Source organism: Rhinatrema bivittatum, chromosome 9 (genome assembly GCF_901001135.1).
Source record: "Rhinatrema bivittatum chromosome 9, aRhiBiv1.1, whole genome shotgun sequence".
NCBI classification, from domain to species: Eukaryota; Metazoa; Chordata; class Amphibia; order Gymnophiona; family Rhinatrematidae; genus Rhinatrema; species Rhinatrema bivittatum.
The window spans coordinates 199,627,829-199,650,832 of record NC_042623.1 but is presented as its reverse complement, the minus strand read 5'-3'; the positions used below and the strand labels follow the sequence as shown (position 1 = coordinate 199,650,832).

Here is a 23,004-nt window from a genome sequence, read left to right as displayed (position 1 = left end):
CATTGAAGCAATGCCGGTTCACTCCCCCATACCAAAGATAGGGGGCAGGCTGTCCCTTTTTTCTAGGGGAGGGGACCAGTTGGACCTCCGACCAGTGGGTCCTAAATATAATAGAACATGGCTTTAGATTTTAAGCCTCCCCCCATGGTTTCCCCATGCTCTTACAAGCAAAAACGTCTGGCTGTGTACGACACCCTAAGACGACTACAGGACTTGGGTGTCATAGTTACCAATACCCGCAGGAGAGCTCAGGCATGGTCGCTACTCCATTTACTTCGTGGTACCCAAAAAGGAAGGTACTTTCCGACCCATCCTCGACTTAAAGAGGGTCAATCGGACCCTAAGGGTGCCTCGATTTCGCAAGGAAACTCTTTGTTCTGTGATAGCATCCATTCACAGGGGAGAGTTCTTGGTGTCTCTAGACCTGACCGAGGCGTGTTTGCACATACCCATCTGCCTCAACCATCAAAAGTTTCTGCAGTTTGCTATCCTCTGGCATCACTTTCAATTTTGTGCCCTGTCTTTCGGTCTGGCAATGGCACCCAGGGTATTCACCAAAGTAATGGTGGTTGTAGCAGCGGCTCTCCGGAGAGAGGGTATCCTAGTGCATCCTTGCCTGGATGATTGGCTGATTCGAGCAGTCTGAGGACCTTTGCTGGAAAGTGGTACATCGGGTCCTACAGCAGTTGAGCTCGCTAGGCTGGGTTGTCAATCAGGACAAGAGCCATCTAGTTCCTTCCCAGTCCTTGGAGTTTTTGGGTGCTCGGTTTGACACCCTCTTGGGCAAGGTTTTCCTTACCAAGGAGAGACTTATCAAGGTGCAAACTCAGGTGGAGTCTTTGCTTTCCATGCCTCGTCCCAGAGTCTGGCATTATTTACAGGTCCTCGGTTCAATGGCTTCCACTCTCGATCTGGTCCCATGGGCCTTTGCTTGTATGAGGCCTCTTCAGTCAGCATTGCTCTCCTGTTAGAATCAGCTCTCCGAACAATTTTATCTTCTCCTATCACTGACAGACTCCGGGCGTTCCAGTCTTGTTTGGTGGCTTCTCCTGGACAATTTGCGTCGGGGAGTGGACTTAGAAATTCCCTCTTGGACAGTGGTAACCACCGATGCAAGTCTTACCAGTTGGGGAGCAGTCTGTCGGGGGAGAGCTGTGCAAGGCCAGTGGTCAGGAATGGAGTCGTCCTGGTTGGAGACCAGAGCGGTTCGGTTAACTCTACAGGCCCTCTTTCCCTTGGTAAAGGGAACATCAGTAAGAGTGCTCTCCGACAACGCGATGACAGTGGTCTACATCATTCGTCAAGGCAGAACCAAGAGTCGACCAGTGGCAATAGAGGCCCAGCTCTTGATCAGCTGTGTGGAGCAGCACCTGCACAAGATAGCAGCCTCTCACATAGCCAGAGTGGGCAATGTGCAAGCCGATTTTTCTCAGCTGCCACCAGCTGGACCCGGGGGAGTGGGAACTCTCCGGAAAGGCCTTTTCGTCTTCTGTGCAACTACTGGATCACGCCCTCCATGGACCTGATGGTGACATACCGCAATGCCAAGGCTCCACAATTCTTCAGTCGGCGACGGGAGCCAGGAGCAGAGGGCATGGATGCTCTGGTCCTAACCTGGCCAAAGGACATTCTGTTGTATGTATTTCCACCTTGGCCGGTGGTCGGCAAGGTTCTGCGTCGCATCGAAGCTCATCCAGACGAAGTGGTATTAGTGGCGCCAGAATGGCCGCGTCACCCATGGTTTGCGGACCTTGTGAACCTAGCAGTGGATGGACCTCTGAGCTTTCATCCGTCTCCGAATCTTCTGCACCAAGGCCCCGTTTGTTTACGAGAGGCAGATCTCTTCTGTCTAGCGGCATGGATTTTGAAAGGCGGAGGTTAAGGAGTAAGGGTTACTTGGATGCAGTGATTGCCACGCTCTTACAGTCTCGCAAATCTTCTACCTCCATGGCGTACGTCAGATTTTGGGGTGTTTTTGAGACCTGGTTCTGGCCTTTTTGCAGGCAGGTCTAGCTAAGGGGTTGGCCTTTAATTCCCTACAAGTCCAGGTGGCGGCCCTTGGTTGTTTTCAAGGTAAGGTGCAGGGTGTTGCCCATAATCTCATCCAGATGTGGGTCGTTTTCTGCGTGGGGCTAAGCATCTGCATCCTCTGGTTCGGAATCCCTGTCCCTCATGGAAGCTGAATCTGGTCCTCCGCGCCCTCTGTAATGCGCCTTTCAAGCCATTGAAGCGAGCGACCCTGAAGGATCTGACATGGAAAGTGGTCTTCCTCATAGCTATCTCCTCAGCAAGGCGTGTATCGGAGTTTCAGGCCTTATCTTGCAGGGAGTCTTTCCTACGGATTACTGAGGCAGGGGTATCCTTGTGGACAGTTCCCTCCTTTCTCCCGAAAGTGGCGTCGTCCTTTCATTTGAATCAGTCGGTGGAGCTCCCTTCCTTTGCAGACCTGGATTCTTCTACTTCCGAGTCTAGGGATCTAAGGAAGTTGGATGTGAAACGAGTGTTGTTGCGTTATTTGGAGGTTACGAACAGTTTCCGTCTCGCGGACCATCTTTTCGTCCTATGGAATGGCCCCAGGAGGGGTCAAAAAGCTTCAAGGGCCACTATTGCGCGCTGGGTAAAGGAAGCCATCATCTCTGCATACCTAGTTCAGGGCCGTCCGATCCCAGTGGGTCTTCGGGCTCATTCTACTCAATCACAAGTGGCCTCGTGGGCGGAATGTCAGCAGGTGTCACCGCAGCAAATTTGCAGGGCGGCTACTTGGAAATATACACACACTTTTGCCAGACATTATCGCCTGGATGTCCGGGTCCCAGAGCCCGGTTCCTTCGGGGCCAGTGTACTCTGAGCGGGACCCTCTCAGTCCCACCCTGGTTAGGGGAAGCTTTGGTACATCCCAGGAGTCTGGACTGATCCGGGTATGTACAGGGAAAGGAAAGGAAAATTGGTCCTTACCTGCTAATTTTCGTTCCTGTAGTACCACGGATCAGTCCAGAGTCCCGCCCATTTCGGAGTTGGGGGAAACGGAGTATGCTCGGTCGTTATTTATTTCATATTTTTCAGATTTATCAAATGTTCTCATAATGTATGCCCCCCTTACAGGGTGTGAGTATGGGGATAGTTTGTTAGTAACATTACAGGTTTCATTCCCTCTGCTCTTCGGGGGAAGTTTTGTTATAGTGGAAGTTATGGTTTAATCTTTCTGCTTGGGTACAGTGTAATACTGACAGACTCTAGGTGGCACCTCAGGGTATAGGGCAGAGTCCGTTCAAACTTCTCTGTATTCATCTGCTGGAGGGGAGGCAAAACCCAGGAGTCTGGACTGATCTGTGGTACTACAGGAATGAAAATTAGCAGGTAAGGACCAATTTTCCTACATCGGATGGAGCCTGGCACGGAAAAATGTCAGTTTCTAGAACTTTGACTAGGTACACTGAGCATACCCAGCATGGCCTATACCATGCGTCCATGTGGGGTCCCTCTTCATTCTCTCTTCCGCAGAGCCTTTCGCATCAAGGTTTCTCAAAGTTTGTGGTACTTTTTTTTTTTTTTTTTTTTTAAATTGCCTTGGAAAACTTTTTTCACCGATATTGTTTTCAATCCCTTTTGTGTCTTTTCCCGGCGCAGGTCTCTTTCTGGTTCCCCTTTAGCTTCCAGCCAGATTTTTCAGCTGTTCAGTAAGTTTTATTTTGCTTCCTTACCTCCACCTCCATGGCAGCAGTGCCTCAGTGCCCACTGGCATTGGTGGCCCGCCATCACTGTTTCTCGTTTTTGCCTCTTCTTTAGGCTTTGTCGAGCTCCGTCGATGCTGCCAGCAGATAGGGGCGCCGGGGACCGGCCTCTGTCAGTCTGTTCCATATCAGACATATTCATCATCATTGATTTCTCTGACGATGTGTCTCAGGTCTTGGTAGCTACTAGAAAGCCCTATGGACTGAAGTGGAGGAGGTTTTCTGTGTGGTGTGAGCAGAAGGTCCTAGATCTGTTCTCTTGCCACACACAAAAACTGCTTGATTACCTTCTGCATCTGTTGGAGGCTGGCTTAAAAAACAAATCTGTTAAGAGTCCACCTACGAGCTATTGGCGCATACCACCGAGTTGTAGATGGTGCACCCATCTCTGTTCAGCCCATAGTTTTATGCTTCATGGCCTCCTAGTGTGTCTTGGGACCTCAATGTGGTTTTTTGCTCAGCTGATGAAAGCTCTGTTTGAGCCGCTGTGCACCAGTGACCTGAAGTACCTGACCTGGATTGTCATATTTTTGGTGGTAGTCACTTCAGCATACAGGGTCAGTGAGCTCCAGGCCTTAGTGACTTATCCACCTTACACTGAGTTTTATCATGACAGGGTAGTCCTGCGTACGTACCCTAAGTTCCTACCTAAGGTTGTGATGGATTTCCATCTTAACTAATCAATCATCCTGCCAATATTTTTCCTAGGCCCCATGCGCACCAAGGCGAACGAGTACTGCACAGTTTGGATTGCAAGAGAGCCTTAACCTTCTGCCTGGCACAAACAGAAGCCCGTAGACAGTCCACCCAACTTTTCATCTCTTTTGACAGGAATAGATTGGGAGTTACCGTTGCCAAACAGACACTATCCAATTGGCTAGCAGATTGCATCTCCTTCTGTTATGCCCAGGTGGGACTGCATCTTGGGGCTCATGTGAAGGCTCATTCTGTCAGAGCTATAGCAACGTCGGAGGCTCACTTATGAGCAGTTCCCGTGGAGGAGATCTGCAAGGATGCGATGTGGAGTTCTCTCCACACATTCGCATCACACTACTGTCTGGATAGAGATGGCTGTCATGACAGTAGATTTAGCCGGTCTGTTCTCCGGAATTTTTTTGAGGTGTAGGACCCAACTCTCCCTGCCTAGGACTCTTTGTTTGGGTTCAGGCTGTCTCCTCCTCTGTTACCAACAGCACTGTGTTTGTTGTCCCCTTTGGCACCTGATTGGTGTCTGTTCGTCCTCTTTTTTGTGTTGGGGAGCAACCTTCAGCAAGGGGTTCACCCATGTGTGAGGAGTATCATCCTACTTGTCCTAGGAGAAAGCAGAGTTGCTTATCTTTAACAGGTGTTCTCCTAGGACAGCAGGATGTTAGTCTTCACAAAACCTGCCCACCACCCAATAAAAGTTGAGTTTCTCCTGTTTATTATTTTATTTTTATTGTAATTCTATGTTATGAGCCTGAAGAGGGACCCCCGCGTGGATGCGTGTTATAGGGCATGCTGGACATGCTCAATGTACCTAGTCAAAGTTCTAGAAACTTTGACATAAGTTTTCCGAGCTGGGCTCCATCCGATGATGTCAACCATATGTGAGGACTAACATCCTGCTGTCCTAGGAGAATACCTGTTATAGGTAAGCAACTCTGCTTTATCAAATATTCAATACCAGCATCTCTTTATTGTTTAGTAGCCAGAGTCTGGTGTTTTTGTAAGTTTTGGTGAATGAATAAAGAAACTTATAATATTGAAATATTTGATAATAATCTTTGTAAATTGTAATACATTTGACTAACATAGCATGCATAACTTTTGTGAAAAGGACATAATGTAATCTCAAAAGCTCACGCTGCTTTTCATCCAGTCAGATCAGTCCAGACCAGTAGGTTATATACGCCAGCTAACAGATGGAGACAGAGATCAAGAGGCTCGCTGATGTCACTCCTTGTAAGCATCAATGCTGACACCAGCTTGCCAGTATTCTCTGTCTCCAGCAGATGTTAGGCAAGCAATCCTTTGCTGTAGACTTGGACCTAGTAGGTCGAACAATACAGATTTTTGGAGCTCCTGAGGGGAAAGACTACTCCTCTCGCCCTCAGTTGAGTGGGGTCCATACAATATTAAAAAAAAAAAAAAAAAAAAAAAAAAAGGGCAGTTCTTCCAAATGTGAAAGCTTCTGCTCCATCCCTCTGTTGAGCTAAGAGCCATGGGGCCCTATCTCTGGTGCCAGAGAGAGATGGCAGACTGTCTCTGTTTTACCAGAGGTGGGGCCAAATCATGGGCCAATTGTTCCTAGAAATTGTGAAGAATGGATGCGCTCTGGAGTTTGCTTGCCTGGTTTTTGATGCTTTTATGGTTTCCCCTTGTCATTCAGTCAAGGAAAAAAAGAGGCTGTGTTAGAGGCTGCTTGACTTGCATGCGGTGGTATGGTTTAGTCCGCTACTCGATTTATTTTTTGTTTATAAAAAAAAAAAAAAAAAGTGAACTTTTTGCCCCATTCTGGACCTCAAGCAAGTTAATTTCTTAAAAGCTCACTTTAGAATGGAAATCTTGCTTTTGCTGATTATGGCAGTGCATAAAGGAGAAATTCTGGCGTCTGGACTTGACAAAGGCTTATCTTCGCATTCCAGTCTGGAAAAATCATCAATACTTCTTCAGTTTTGCAGTGCTGGGGCAGCAGTTCCAGGTGCTGTCTTTTGGTCTGACAACTGCTCCGAAAACCACCTTGAAAGTGATGGTGGTAGTGGCTGCGGTTCTGCAGAAAGAAGGTGTCTTGGTTCATCCATATCTGGATGAACGATTGATATGGGCGAAGTTTTATTAGGAGAGTGTATAGGCCTTTCAGTTGGTCATACAGTTGTTGCTTGACTTGGGGTGGATTGTCAATTTCCCCAAGAGCAATCTTCAGACGTTGGAGTATCTGGGAACGCAGATCAATAAGAAGATGGGTCAAAGTTCATTTGATGGACCAGAGAATTCCTTATTGTCCCCTAGATCATTCCAGACGCATGGGTTTTTCTCCACTACCAGTAGATGGAGGCAGAAGAAAAGCCTTCCTGTACCAGTGGTATTTAAGACAGTGTGTTACCTGCAGTTGCTCAGTATTTTTTGTCTCCAGTGGATGGTAGAGATGCAAACTCTGCAGTCAAACAAAAAAAAGTGCATGACAAATTGCTCTCAGGGGTACTAGGCTCTGTTGAGGGGCTATTCCCCAGGCAGAGTAGGACAAGTAGAGGGTCGGTGATCCTCGGAGAAGGTGAGGGAATTTGAAAACTAGGAGACTGGCTCTTCTGTTTCCCTACACAGTCTTTCTCTCATTCACTGAGTATCTGGGCTCCCTGGCCAGACTGGCAGCAGGAAAGTATAATTTTTTATTGTCTAGTTTCTTTCTGGGGAGCTGTGCCTTTAAGGCTTAAAAAAACAGACTGGATGGCTGGATTTCAGTGCTTGGAGAGTAGTGAAGAGGCAACTTTTTTCCAGCAGTTGACACCAAGCGTCAGCTCAGGAGGATCTCAATGCCCTGGCTGAAGCCACAGTGTGTTTCCCGTTGGTAGTTAGTGGGGGCTGTGAGGCCCAGAATGTCTTATTTTCCTCATTTGGAAGTGGGGATGGCAGTTGTGGTTTTCTTAGTTTTCTGCTTGGGTACAGTTCATACTGAGTGAGTGACTATAAATGCACGTTGTCTTACATACCATGATACAGGAAAACCTTTCTTCTCTGTCTGTATCTGCTGGTAGTGAGGAAAAACCTATGTGTCTGGACTGATCTGTGTCACTTAAGGAATGAAAATTAACAGGTATTAATCACTTTTCCTTTCAGAAATTGTGTGGCCAAGTTTAGGTATTTGGATTGGCCACAAATCTGACTGTGTGGTCCTACATCCAAGTTCTTGGGTCCATGGCAGCGGCTTTTGATCTAATGCTGTGGGTGAGGGCACACTTGTCCTCTGCTAAGGGCCTTACTTTCCAGATGGAATCCCCAGTCACAGGTTTTTTACAAGTGGCTGACTCTGCCAGAATCAGTGAGATGGAGTTTGCAGTAGTGTCTGGACTAGAAGCACCTGGAACAGGAGGTGGGGTGGGAGGGGGAACTTGGTGATTTCAGCCTGCTTTGTACTAATGTCTGATGCTAGTCTGTTGGGCTGGGGAGTGCACTGTCAGGAGCTGTTTGCTTAAGGACAGTGGACGTCCAAAGAAGTGAGCTGGTCTGTCAACTCGTTCAAAGCCAGGGCAATTTGGCTGGCTGGCGGTCAGAGTAATGGCTGAGAATGCTGTGATGATGGCGACCCAGAATTTAAAAGGGTACGCCGTCAAGGCTTGCTGATACATTTTAAGAAGCTCACGATATTTTCAAAGTATTTTTCTAAATATTTTATAGCCCTTTGAAGCAGCTTATATCACTGTTGAGTTTCCTCTTTTGATATTGTTTGATGGCTTACATAAACCATCAGAGGGATGCAGAGCTCTCAGGTACTATTGAAAATAGAACTGCTTCTTCAGTGGGCGAAAGTGCATTTGGAAGCCCACATAGTAGGCGTGGACAATGTACAGGCAGACTACCCCAGTTGACATGTACTGGACTCAATGGAATGGTCTCTCTCTCTCAAAGAGCTTTCAATATAATTGCCGACAGATGGGGTAGGCTGGATCTGCATCTGATGATGACCAGAATGAATGTAAAGGCATGCAAGTTTTCCAGCAGAAAGAGGCATATGCTCTCATCTGGGTTCAATATCAATATCAAGACCTGGCTTTTCACCCAAGCCTATGCATGACTTTGTCTTTACTCACTCCTACCCACCTTGGTCAATTCAGTTTATCTCCCACTGCTTAATAATCCCAGATGCAATTTACAATGCTCTAGACAACAATTGATCACATGTCACATTTTTGACCCTAATCCCTTGTATTTTTGATTTCTGTTATTTAACATAATCTATTTCATAATATGTTTAAAATGAGTTATATCCTAGTTCTTCATTCCTTGTTCTCTGTAAGACTCATGTTCAAGTCATTTCAATGTTGTATGTAAACCGACGTGATTAGTAACATTGTTACTAGAACCTCGGTATATAAAAGTGTTAAATAAATAAATAAATATCCTAATACAAGATTGTCCGATGGAGGCACTCTTGTACATGTTTCCCCTTTGGCCTATAATAGGCCAGGTACTTCAGAGGGTTATTTCTCATCAGGGACTTGTGGTGTTGGTGTTTCAGATTGGCCACTTCGAGCATGGTATGTGGACCTCAAGCGTCTCCTTTGCAGCCATTCCCTAAGACTGCCAATTCACAAAGAATTACTGTCCCAGGGGCCAGTGTTTCATGAGGAACCACATTGATTTGGTGGCTATGCTTCTGAAAGCTAGGACATTTTCCACTTCTCTGGTGTATGTCCACATACGGGAGAGTATTTGAGGATTGGTGCTTTGGTTATCACTGTGCTCCTGGAAGCTTATCTGTGTCATTGATTTTAGAATTCTTAGCTTAGCTTTTAATACTTCGAAGGTGCAGCTGGCTGCCTTCTCTTGCTGTAGGGAGCATGTTCAGGATAGACCACTATCTTCTCCTCCGGTTGTATCTAATTTCTTGTGAGGCACGAAGCATATTAGGCCTCTTCTTCGAATTCCAGTTCTGAGCTGGAATCTGAATTTAGTTTTGCATTTCATGGTGCAGTCTCAGTTCACTTCTCTTAAGGTGCTCTCTTTACGGCTGCTAACCTTGAAGACAGTTTTCCTGATTACTGTTTGCTCTCCTGTGAAAGTACTGTTGCAACAATCTTAAAAAAAAAAAAAAAAAAAAAAAAAAATCGCCTTGGATTCAGCCTTTTTAGAGGCAAGCTTTTACTTGTTTTATTCTAGATTTTGTTGGAATTAATAGTACCTAAAGCCGTTTACTTGTCTCATTTACCTATCTTACTTACTTACCTGTATTTACCTAGATTAGTCCTGTCTTTACCTAGAGTTGGTTGGATACAACAGCACCTAAGGCCTAAAGCAACTAGAGTCTTAAACACTCTTCTACATATCCTTACTTAACTCTAATGTTACTACTCAAACTCCCCTTTACGTCCCTCCTCCTTCCCCCTCCTCCTTTTAATTATAGGTAAGTTACATTGCTTCCTGGTATCCTCCACTCTGTCAGCCCTCATCTACTGCAATTGACTGACTGCTACACTCAATACAAAATACAACCTCACTTTATACAACACACAAACACACAAATACACATTCACTTTTACCTGTGCAGCTTTTACCTGTGCAGCCTCAATATGCTAAACATCCCAACACTCAGCTATTATAGACATAGACCTACTGCACCGCATGCCATACGACAACGATCATACCTCAAAAGCATTCACACAACCATGATCTCCCCACCACTCACTCAAATCATCGGCCTCACAGCACTCACACTCATCCTCTTCAATGCACAATCATTAAACAAAAAAACCTCTATACTTAACGACATCCTCTCAGACGAAACACCAGACATCTGTGCAATAACAGAAACATGGTTGAAAGACACTGATAATGTTCTCCTTAACCAGCTCCCCAACAATATATACGATATAGTCTCCATCCCCCGATTAAAAAAGAAAGGTGGAGGCATTCTCTTAGCCACCAACAAACAACTCAAACTCACACTCCAACCCATCCCCCCTCCAGCTAAATTAGAAATTGGCTTGTTCAAAGACCCCTCTCTACAAATCTGCCTCATTTATGCTCCCCCTGGAACTCTTAACAACAGCCCTTCATCTCTCATTGAATATATAGCTAAAAATATCTCTATCGACTCCCCAGCTATTATCCTAGGAGACTTTAATCTCCATGTCAACACAACACCTCATACACCTAGCTGCTCCTCCTTCCTGGAAGCCATGAAATCACTAGGATTCAAGCAAATCATAAACATGCCCACACATAAAGCTGGTCACTCACTCGACCTCATCTTTACAAACCGTCACTTCGTAACTGATTCTCTATCATGCACACCCATCCCATGGTCTGACCACTATATCATAAGAACATCCAACACTCTTCAAAGACCGCCGCCCCTCCCAATCTGCTCTACCACTATACAATACCGAAAAACATGCAATAGAGACGAGCTTACCACAGCTCTATCCAACACCCAGTTTAACCTTGATCTATCAAATGCTGACACTGCTTTAACTTCATGGAATGAATACACCCTCTCAGTTGCTAATAACATTTGCCCCCTCATTACAAAAAAACTCTCCTCTCAGAAAAATACAAAAAAACCCTGGTACACTCCCACACTAAAAGACCTAAAACAAGCCCTTAGAAAAGCTGAAAAAAATTGGCGTAAAGAACCGACACCTACTCTACTTGCACGATACAAAACTTCCCTGCAAAACTATAGTGAGATGATCAACAATGCAAAAAAGAATTTCTATGCTGGTAAAATACATCAATTTCAATTCAATCCAAAAGTATTGTTTGAATATGTCACTTCACTTACTAACCTCACTCCAAATATCATACCAGAAGAAGAAGCCAAAATCAAATGCGAACAACTGGCTTCTTTCTTTTAGGACAAAATTAACAAAATCATGACACGCTTCCCCCATAATCCCCACATGCCCCAATTCAATAACCTCTGTCACACAAAAGACTCTGCACCTCAGCTAACATTCTTTGAAAACACAGCAACAACTGAAATTGAATCCCTGCTCAAAAAAGCTAAACCCTCCTCTCACCCGTCTGATACCATCCCCACAAAACTCCTACTCACTGTCCCTGATCTAATAGCCAGCCCCATTTCTAACATTATCAATACTTCCATCGAATTTGGACAAGTACCCAACTCTCTCAAATTTTGCTATCCTTAAACCTACTTTAAAAAAACCTAAGCTCGACCCATTAGACCTTGCCAATTACCGCCCTATTTCTAATCTCCCATTTATTGCTAAAATCCTAGAAAAAACTATCAACCGTCAACTCAGTGACTATTTAGAAGAACACCAAATCCTCTCTCCCTCACAATATGGGTTTCGTAAATTACATAGTACTGAAACTCTTCTCTTATCACTGTCTGATTACCTTCTCAAAAGCCTAGATAGAAATCAACTACATCTTCTAGTAATCCTGGATATTTCAGCGGCTTTTGATACCGTTAACCACCAAATTCTCCTCCAACGCCTACACGAGATTGGAATAACTGGTACCGCTCATAACTGGTTTACTTCCTACCTGTCCAATCGTAATTATAAAGTCAAAATTGGCAACCACCTATCAAAAGAAATCCCCCTGAAGCAAGGAGTCCCGCAAGGCTCTTCACTTTCATCTACCCTTTTTAACATTTATCTTCTTCCGCTTTGCCATCTCCTCGCCAACCTTAAACTTCCACACTTTTTGTACGCTGATGATGTACAAATTCTTATTCCAGTAACAGAATCTATATCCAAAGCCCTTGAAATCTGGGACACTACTCTCACTGCTATCAACAATCTATTAACCTCCTTACAACTTGCCCTCAACTCCACAAAAACAGAACTCATGATCATATCTCCTCCTACTCCCTTACATACTTCGCCTACCTTACCTATAACACCAACGCACATACAATTCTCTCACCAAGTCCGAGACCTAGGAGTCATTATTGATGACCAAATGACCCTCAAAAAATTTATCAGTGCAATCCTTAAAGAATGTTTTTTCAAATTACATACACTCAAAAAATTGAAACCCTTGCTTCACGCATCTGATTTCCGGACAGTTTTACAAGCCATGTTGTTTTCCAAAACAGATTATTGCAATTCACTCCTCCTAGGCCTACCTAAAAATGCCATCCGCCCCTTACAAATTCTGCAAAACACTGCAGCCCGTATCCTTACCAACACAAACTCAAAGGAACATATTACGCCAGTTTTGAAGGACCTTCACTGGCTCCCTATTCAATATCGCATACAGTACAAGACATTAACACTGATCCATAAAGCCCTCCACAATCCTGAAATGAAATGGTTTAATAATTCATTGCAATTTCAAACTTCTATTAAACCTACCAGAAATCAATACCTCGCCACATTACAGACCCCCTCACCCAAAATATATAACCATGCCTCCACCAAAGCACGAGTGCTTTCCTTTGCTGGCCCATTGTTATGGAATACCTTGCCCACTGAACTGCGCCTTGAGCCATCTCCCAAAACTTTCAAGCAAAAACTCAAGACATGGTTATTTACACATGCCTATACCTGAAATATATATGTCTTTCTTCCCCTTTTTATGCCCTGCCTTATTTACCCCAACACCCCCTTTCTCTACACTATCTCTAATTTCCCCTTTTTTTATGTCCTTACTGTAAATACCATTCCATACTTTTGCTCTTAATTGCACCTGAAGCGCTTTCTCCCCTCTCTTATCACTCCTAATTATAACTCCATCTCCTCCTAACCTGTCCCTAACCTCATACCTAATTTCCTAAAATCCCTTTACTTTCCAGCTCTGTTTAACTCAGCTCAGTTAATCCTAAATGATAGTTCTGTTTTAAAAGATTCTACTTGTTTTATGTTCAAATATATATATTCTTACTTTTGTTAAATGTATAATGCTTATTTAATCCTGTTAAATGTATAACGCTCCTGCGTAAGTTCCTGTTCATTGTACACCGACGTGATATCTTTGATGAGCGGCGGTATATAAAAAACTATAAATAAATAAATAAATAAATAAATTGGAGTTACATACTTTCTTGTAGGGAATCCTTTCTATTGATTACAAAAGATATGGTTCAAATTCATACAGTTCTATACTTTCTTCAGAAGGTTGTTTGAATTCCATCTCTCAACCAGGTGATTTTCTTACCAGCATTTCGTGACTGGTCAGGTTCAGAAAACTATGCTTTTCTTCATCTCATGCATGTGCAGACATATGTTTTATGATACCTCGAGGTTAAAAATGCTTTCAGAATATTGGATGCCCTGTTTGTTCTTTCTAGTGGAGCACGCAAAGGTGAGGCAGCTACTAGGGCTACAATTGAGCAATGGATTAAGGAGATTGTTACTTTGGCTTACGTGGATTCTGGTGTTTCGTTGCTGAAGCAAATGAGAGCTCGCTCCATGAGTGTGCAGCGATGTCATGGACAGAGTTGCGCTTGGTCTCTTCTTTGGAGATGTGTAAAGCAACCACGTGGCAGTACCTACATGCTCTCACTAAGCATTATCATCTGGATGTCTGTACTAGATAGGAGGCTTCCTTCCCCTTGGCAGTTTTGCGAAGGGCTGGGACAGCATCTCACCCTATGAGAGAGTAACTTAGGTGTATCCCACTGGTCTGGACTGGTCTGACGGATGAAGAGGAAGATGAAATTGCTTCTATCTGATAATTTTCTTTTCTTTGAAACAATCAGACCAATCCAGGACCCTCTCTATGCTGCTGTTTTATTCAGTGTACTCTTTTAGTATCTGCAATACAGAAGATATTTTTTTTCTGAAGACAGATGAGTGGATTTAATAAGCATAGTAAATGTTTATACTTTGCCTTAGGTGAGTGATTCCACGTTCTACTGTTTGGAGACTCTGTCCTTGTTTTGGTCTCATGACTCTTCTGGAAGTCCACAGATTAAAAAAAAAAAAAATATATATTTTTATAATGTATTTTGATTGTTAATTGTGTACAGGTATCCACAATTAGCTTGTTACAGAAATATAGCAGGATGGAGTCAGCATGGATGCTTATAAGGAATGACATCACAGAGCCTGTTGATCTGTCTCCATCTGCTGGTTGGCTTGCATAACTCAGTGGTCCAACTATATTAAAGGAAAGGAAATTATCAGGTAATGAGTAATTTCACGATCTTTTGAACTCTTATGTTGGTCCCATGAAAGCTATTGCAATTTTCAAAGATTCGAGATATCTTCAGGATAATGCTGACTCCCTGAATATTGCACTACAATGTCTTATTCAGAAGATAAATGCTGTGGTACTTGGTGGTATTATGCTGTGACAGCATAATACCTGCATGAGCAACAGTAGTCCCTTCTGTGATAGGAATAAGCACATGTAAATATTTAGTTAAAGGCTACAAAACGCCCTTCACATCTCAGTAAACTGGCATTAAACCTAGACATCCTGAGGTGACAGCCAAGGCTTGACCCACTGCACCATAAACTGTAAGATGACGAGAGTTTCTTTTCTTTAGAGTGGAGTGGAGGATCCATATTTTGCATACGAGTTGTTAATGGAATTAACAAGAGCATTCCTTGCTTATGCTGATAATGTTCGAGCTCAAGATTCTGCTGCCTATGCTGTCCAGGTAAGGAGTGGGTCTTGTTCGTTAAGAAGGGTGGGATTCCATGCTGAATTTGTTTTCATAGTAAAATACTGCCCTTGAGAAAAATAATGGGTAGCTTGAATGAGGTGCTTGAAACTGGAAACTCGTCCAATCAATCCCAAGGCTGTGTTAGAAGTGCAGCATTTATCTCCACCAGAGGCCCGATGCGCACTCAGAGCTGGTAGTGATGTCACTGTTGACTTTAGTATAAATCATTGGTGAGTCCTCACCTGGAATATTGTATTTAGTTCTGGAAGCTGTACCTCAGATAGGATATAGAGAGGCAAACCAAAGTGGTATGGGATTTGCACCAAAAACCATATGAAATGAGACTGAAGGGCCAAAATATGTATACTTTAGAGAAGAGAGATGGGGGACATGATAGAACCATTTAAATGTCTGAAAGGTGTTAATTTACAAGAAGAAAACTTTTTTCAATGAAAACGAAGTTGTTATGATATGAAGCTCCAAATATATTTTCATAGAAAAGGTGGTAGATGCCTGCAATGCCCTCCCAGAATGGATACTGGAAGGTAAAACAGTTATTTATTTTCAGGTTCTTATATTCTGCTGATCCAAATAATGTTCTAAAGAGATTACAATAAATCATTAAAATACAGTACATTAAAACAAAGAAAACACCAGAGTGCAAACAGAGCAGATCTAATGCTACATAGGAAAGATGCTCTTCCTCTTCATCTGGGCAAGCCAGTCCATACCAGTGAGTTGTGAACTCCAACCAGCACATGGAGACGGAGAACAGCGACTTGCTGATGTCACGTTCATATAGCTCTGCTCAAGCACCAGCCAGTCAGGTTTTTCTCTGTCTCCAGCAGATAGTTGGACATGCATCCTTACTTGTGGATTTCAGCATGCCAGGATTGAACAGCCAATTTTGACCTCCTCTGGTGATAGCATTCGCTCCCTCCCTCAAATTAAAGTCTGGAAAAAAATTTCAGGAGACAGATCAGGACAGGAGTGAGGTGAAGGCTCCTCTTCTAACAGTAGTGAGGTGAAGGCTCCTCTTCTAACAGTAGTGAGGTGAAGGCTCCTCTTCTAACAGGAGTGAGGTGAAGGCTCCTCTCCTAACAGGAGAAGAGCTTCGGTAGGGCAAGGAGGCCTTGGGCTCAGCCCTGCTGCATAGTCCTCTTCTCTGTCTGGTCCTTCTCTCTTCCCTCTGCTTTGTCCTCCCTGCCATTCTGTCTGCTGCAGGCCGGTTCAGCCTTTTCAGCGAGTCTGGCCAAGAAAGTTTTTTTTGAGGGGGAAAAAAAAAAGTGTGTGTGCATCGAGCTGCACTGAGTGTGTGCCGATGCGCTTATTACTAGGATTGTCAAAGAAGCAGCTGTGATTGTGGCTGCTCCGGACCACGAGGTTGAGAAGTGCTGTGGGGCTATTTTTGGACAAACTGGATTAGCGCGGAAGTGCAGGGACACACGGCAGGTGCCATTTTAGGCATTTGCAGGAGCTGTTGAGACACACAGTGGAATGCATTTACTCAGTTTATCAGTGGAAGAGAGAGTGAGATGGCGTTGGGGGAGCAGCACGGGGAGAAGCCTCACGTCTGCTCTGCATGCCATGTGTGGGTCCTTGGTCCCATGAGGTCCCTCAGTGTGTGCCAAAAGTGTGTTGAGGCCCAGGGAGATGTCTCCTCAGGGGAATTTTTCCCTGCAGGGACTTCAGAGGCTCCCGTTTTACAGGAAGAAGGTATGGTGGCTGCTCTTACCAGGGAAGGTGAGGAGTCTTCTCTGCCTCCTTTCCTATCTAGCCCCTTGGGAATGGGTTCAGAGAAGGTTTTGCCTACCCTGAGGATGGAACTTTCTGCCATTTCATGGGTGGAATTTTTTAAGGGCCTCCAGGCTTTCTGTCAGTATCAGGAAGGGTCCTGGGAAGAAGCTAGGGATCCACTTGCTTCAGAAATCTCTCTCTCCTTGGGGCCTAGGAAGCATTCCAAGGAGTCCTCTTAGGAGGGAGAAGAAGAGAAAGTGATGGGCAGAAGGCGAAGACAGGGATCCTTGAGGTGTATCAAGTGGGGTAGGCAGGATCCTCATTGCGGGTCCCGACAGGCATTCCATAAAATAGGACCCACCACTGAAAATACACAACTGTGTTTTTCAGGCAAAGGAAAATGTCAATAGTGACACTTTGGAAAACTGAAGTGGGTAGGAGAGAGAATTATTCTCTAAAACGTCTCTTAAATAGGCTAGACTCTGCTCTTTGATTGCCATAAATACCAATGTAAGTGCCTTAACCCTGATGTGACACCCAAATCTGCCTTAACCCTCATGGCAACAGGGAACCAGTGAAGGTTCTAAAACTTGGTAATAATCCATTCATGGAAATAACATCCTAATCAAATGGCAGAGTTCTTTTGTATGAACTAGAACACCCTCAAGTAAAATTGAAGGATGTCCCAGTAAACAGAATTAAAATAATCTTTATTTGCAAAACGTGAAGGGATGGTAGAAACATGACAATGGCACCACAAGTAATGTGGTTAGCCTAGAGATAATCTGCACAGAGTGGCAATTACAACCCTAACAGTAGTGGTGTAGCTGTATCAGCCTTCTAAGAAGGCACTGGGCAATCTGCATAGAGTGACCATGGTCAAAACTCTAAATTCAATGGGTATAGGGAGGCTGGATGTTTTGGAAAGTGGCTTTGATAGTTTTGGTGGCTAAGTGGATTATTAGAAGATGTGGTAATAAGATATAGTAGGGGTCCATGGTATTGGATTTAGTGTTAGTCTTGTAAAATCATAAAGATGATAACGTTTGACATGGCCTTCAATTGAATAACAATACTTTGGATTCTGGGCACACTTGGGATGGATTTATTTAGTGGTGGTAGGAAAAGGATTGAGAAGTCAATGTAAAAGACAAGATGAGGGATTTGGGATGAAAATGGGAGTTTGTATGCTTCTCTTCCCCAGTTAGAAGAATCTGAACTGAGCAGAGTGGATGGACCAATTTGGGTTTGTTTGTTTTTTTGCCATCATTTTCTCTGTTCCTATTTTTGTAATAGTGTATTACCTTTTGCATTGCTTGTCTTGATGTGTAAATAACTGTTCTTTGCAGGAGCTGCTTTCCATCTATGAGTGCAGAGAAAGGAAGAGTGACTGTCCAGGTCGCAGGTTATGGCGCAGGTTTCCGGAGCATGTGCAGGAGATCTTAGAACCTCACTTAAACACCAGGTGCTGTATTTTCCCCTGCACTAGGGATCTTTTCTTTATCAGTCATTTTAGCATTAAAATTCATATGTTTAGCTGGGAGTGCTGAGGAGATAGGTGGGGGGTGGTGGAAGGTGCTGCTAGTACTGCTCAAGGGCAGTGCTGATTTGAGGACTTCAGAGAGTGCCAGGGTGCTCCTTGGCCAGAAGATGGATACTGTAATACCACAGCAACAGATGGGGAAGAGAGAGAATGCAGAAAAACATACCCAGTGTCCAGGAAGTCAGTCCTCTGACCATTCAGCTTTAGGTCCACTTCCCCAAGACAAAAGGGTAGGACATTCAGATCCTTTTATATTATCATCTTCCCACAGTCAAATAGTTTAAAGTTTTTTACTTTGGGTTAGTGATTCCTGGTTTCTGAGAAGTTAAGCAACATCACTGAATGTGGTTGCAAACAAGACAGGGGCTGATCTTAAGAGGCCTGGAAGCTTTAGAACTGAAGGCGAATTGGCCAGTAAAAGCTGGATAGCACAGCAGGCTTTATGTAATGTGCTAAATTTACCATACTTTTATATTCCAGATACAAGAGCTCACAGAAAACTATAAACTGGTTTACCATGAAGAAACCAATTTATCTAAGCAAATTAGGCAGTAATTTTGCAGAGTGGTCAGCAACCTGGGCAGGTTATCTTATAACAAAGGTAAGAAGTGTGAGTACTGTCATTGTTTCCATAATAAGGCGTGTGCAAATGCCTTGTGAGATCCTCAACTTCCGCATAATGCAAATAATCAATTGACTATGAGAATTGTTTTGAAAAATAGTTTACTTTACAAAACTGGAGTTTGTAGTCTCCTGAGGCTTCTCATCTTGTGACATCTTTTAGCCTAGTAAAATGTATTCGTTTCTATGCCAAAGTAGTGTGAAATCTACCAAACTTGTAAATTCTTTCTGTATTCTCTAATTCCACCTAGCAACTATATTTTTAAGAATCTCTTCAAAGGAGAATCTGCTGTTTGAAAGAATTCTAAACACAGTTAACCAGGGGATCGCTTTTTCACTTCTGACCTAACAGAAACAAGGAGCAATAAAAGGTCTTCTTAGAACACAGCTCTTACTGAGTGATTTGAAGCACTGGAAGGAAATATGTGACTCGCTTAAAGGGACTTAAGTGTACAGCTTCTTAATATCATTGAATAAAATTTTGGTTTAGTCTAGAGGTCATAACTGAAGCTGTAAGATGGCATGATAGATCTTGTGTGAGGCTTCCACTAACAGTGATGTAATAGTCCTGTTTCTATTCAGATGGAATTAAATTGGAATACATCTTAAAACGTTTTCCCTGTACGTACCAGGATCAGTCCAGGACACCTGGGTTGTGACTCCGCACCAGTAGATGGAGACAGAGCAAGAGCTCTCGGGCTCAGTCATATATGACAATGTGCCAGCCACAGCCCCTCAGTCTTACTCTGTCTCCCGTAGATGGTGCACGTGCAGTCACAGCCTATGCCAGCCCTGGGTTCTGATAGTCAGTCAGGGTGTAGTTTTGTTTGATTTTGCTTGTAGGTCTGGTTAGTTTAAGTGCTAGGCAGCTATTTTTTTTTTTGTGTCCTGATTGAGGAAGGTCCAGTCCGTCCTGCCTCCCAGGGGGGTTGGGAGGTTCTGAGGGGACCATCCCCCCTGGTTGAGGCCGCTGCTAGGGTTGAGGACCCGGCTTGCCAAGTAGCAGCGTCGGGGGTGACACTGGGGAGCCCAGTTCACTCACCCCCGCTGGAACAGGGCCCCAGGACCGTGGACAGCGGCAAGTACAAAAAAAAAAAAAGTGTCTTTGTTTTTCTCTGCCGGCCGGCTCTCCATTTCCTCGCGTCTCCGACTCAGGCCTCTCGGGGGGGGAGCCGCTTGCCAGGGGGTGTTTTTTAATTTGATTTCTGCTTTTTCTGGCCGCGATCGCTCCAGATGCCGCGTGGGTCGGCCTGCCGGGCATGCGGCTTGCCGCGCGCCTGTCGAGGGAAGGCCTTTGTGTCTCCTGCGTCCCGGGCGGTGAGGGTTCATCCGGGACGCGTCGGGGGGGCCGTTCTCGGCCGGTGCGTTCGCCGCCGCGTGCGACAGCAGTGCCTGACAGGCCGTCGGATCCATTCCCGCTTAGCGCGGGAGTGGCGGCCATTTTAGGGACTGCCCGCGAAATCGCGCGGGAGCCGGTGGAAAATGGCGCCTTGCCCCCCCCCTCCCCCCCGCTTTCACCGCAGCAGAGGCCGGCGGGGGGGGGGGGACGACGCCCTGGGGGGGGCAGTGTCCCCCGGGGTGGACAGTGAGGGCAACGATTCGTCGGGCTCCGGATCTTCTTTCTCGGTGGATTTTGCTCTCTTGCTGCGCAAGGTCCTTATTATTATTAAGAATTGTTTTTTATTGGGTGGTTCACACACAGTACAAGAACAAACGCTGCATAACATCATAGATAGAAAATCTGAAATATTTCCAATACAAGCAAAGCACTGAGTAAGCAACAGGTACACCCTTTTTTTTTTCAAAACTCTGCACCATCTGTCCCCCCACCCACCCCCCCAGAGACCTAATAAAACCAGGAATGATCTCCACTAACTCTTCAAGTACTCATTGACAAGTATTAAGGACCAAACTTCGAGCTCTAGGAGGTAAAGCTTGTATATAAGGCTCCCAGGTTTGCAGAAATAATTTCCTCCGTTTTGGCGACCCCCGGGCGTAAAGCTGTTCCATCTGCATAAGCTTATGAAAATGAATCCGCCAGGTCCAAAAAGAGGGCGGCTCCTCATCGCACCAATGTAGAAGCAACACCTTTTTCCCCACCAATCCAGCCTTTTTAAGCAAACTCCGGAAACCCAGGGGGCGCACCAGGTGGTGAGTGACACAGTGAAACAGCCAAAGATATGGAGAAAATGGCAGGCGCACCCCTCCCAATGATTCCAAATATTCCCCTATGCAATGCCAATACCGTTGCAACGGGGGACACTCCCAGAAAACATGAGACCGAGTCCCCTTCTGCTTCCCACAGCGCACACACCCAGCAGCATGAGCAATACCAGCCTTAAAAGCAATATGGGGCGAAACATAGGCCCTATGTAAAAATTTTAAATGCATTTCCCTAAAGTACATGTTTCCAGTGATAGTAAGAATACTTCTCACACTGGACTTAAAAATAGGGGGGCGGATTTTAAAAGGCGCGCGAATAGCCTACTTTTGTTTGCGCTCCAGGCGCAAACAAAAGTACGCTGGATTTTAGTAGATACGCGCGGAGCCGCGCGTATCCACTAAAATCCTGGATCGGCGCGCGCAAGGCTATGAATTTTGTATAGCCGGCGCGCGCCGAGCCGCGCAGCCTACCCCATTCCCTCCAAGGCCGCTCCGAAATCGGAGCGGCCTCGGAGGGAACTTTCCTTTGCCCTCCCCTCACCTTCCCCTCCCTTCCCCTACCTAACCCACCCGCCCGGCCCTGTCTAAACCCCTGTCTAAACCCCCCCCTTACCTTTGTCGGGGGATTTACGCCTCCCAGAGGGAGGCGTAAATCCCCGCGCGCCAGCGGGCCTCCTGCGCGCCGGGCTGCAACCTGGGGGCTGGTACGGAGGGCGCGGCCACGCCCCGGGCCGTAGCCACGCCCCTGTACCCGCCCCCAAAACACTGCCGACACGCCCCCGAAACGCCGCGACGACCGGGCCCGCCCCCGACACGCCCCCCTCCGAGAACCCCGGGACTTACGCGAGTCCCGGGGCTCTGCGCGCGCCGGGAGGCCTATGTAAAATAGGCTTCCCGGCGCGCAAGGCCCTGCTCGCGTAAATCCGCCCGGTTTTGGGCGGATTTACGCGAGCAGGGCTCTGAAAATCCGCCCCAGGGAGTGTTAGAACAAAAACGCCATCTCGAGTCCAGCGGTCCACGGGGACTTGATAAAAATCGCTAGGAAGCCTCCGGTGGAACCGCTTGTAGTAAGTCGAGAGGGGCAGCTCCGCAGACCGGTCAAATTGAAAAAACTCATTTAAAGATTTAAAGGCAGTTAAGTGCAGTGCCGGGGAACCCAAAGACTTGAAATAATGAGTGAGTTGCGCATATCCAAAAAGATGAGACCCAGGAAGATCATATAGTTCTTGCATACGATCAAACGGCAGGAGACTGCCATCCTCCTCCATAGCATGACCCAGATATAATATACCTTTTTGATACCACTGCCTAAAATGTGCTGTCGTGTACCCAGGGGTAAAATCCAAGTTGCCACTAATGGGTAGCAATAAAGTACAGTGGCGGGGGACCCCTAACTGACGTGTCAGACGGACCCATGTTTTCCTGATGGGCGCGATGAGCGGATGCGTAATCAACCCTGGGGGAATGTCCGAACTTTGGCTCATAAGAATATAAGGTAAGGCCAGAGGCCTGGTCAAGGTGGCCTCAGCCACATAATTAATATAAGCAGATTTCCCGAGAAACCAACCCCGGAGTATACGGAAATTAGCCGCCAGCCCATAGTTATAAAGGTTCGGAACTCCCAAACCACCGCTATGCCAAGGATACCGTAACCATGACAATTGAATCCTGGCCTTCTTCCCCCTCCAGATGAATCGTCGAAGTAACTGATCTATGCGTTTCAAATGGCTGGCGGAAAGTAACAGAGGGAAATTTTGGAAAACATACAGCCACTTGGGCAGTATCACCATTTTAAACAGATTAACCCGCCCAGCTAGAGAGAGCGGCAAGGTGTGCCATGTGCTCAATTTTTCCTGAGTAATATGTAACAACCGAATTATGTTAATGTGATAAATTTGTGATAAATCATTCGCCAGGAAGATCCC

The 23,004-nt window shown here is 45.4% G+C and overlaps 1 protein-coding gene across 5 annotated transcripts in view; it reads left to right on the top strand.

Moving 5' to 3' along the window:
• ATR (ATR serine/threonine kinase) overlaps positions 1-23,004 on the top strand; it is a 368,882-nt gene that overhangs the window by 199,152 nt on the left and 146,726 nt on the right. For all 5 annotated transcript variants that reach the window (XM_029617054.1, XM_029617056.1, XM_029617057.1 and 2 more), the window contains exons 24-26: positions 14,896-15,009; positions 18,102-18,217; positions 18,776-18,896. In XM_029617054.1, coding sequence (XP_029472914.1) covers positions 14,896-15,009; positions 18,102-18,217; positions 18,776-18,896 — 351 coding nt within the window. The remainder of the gene's footprint in view (positions 1-14,895; positions 15,010-18,101; positions 18,218-18,775; positions 18,897-23,004) is intronic.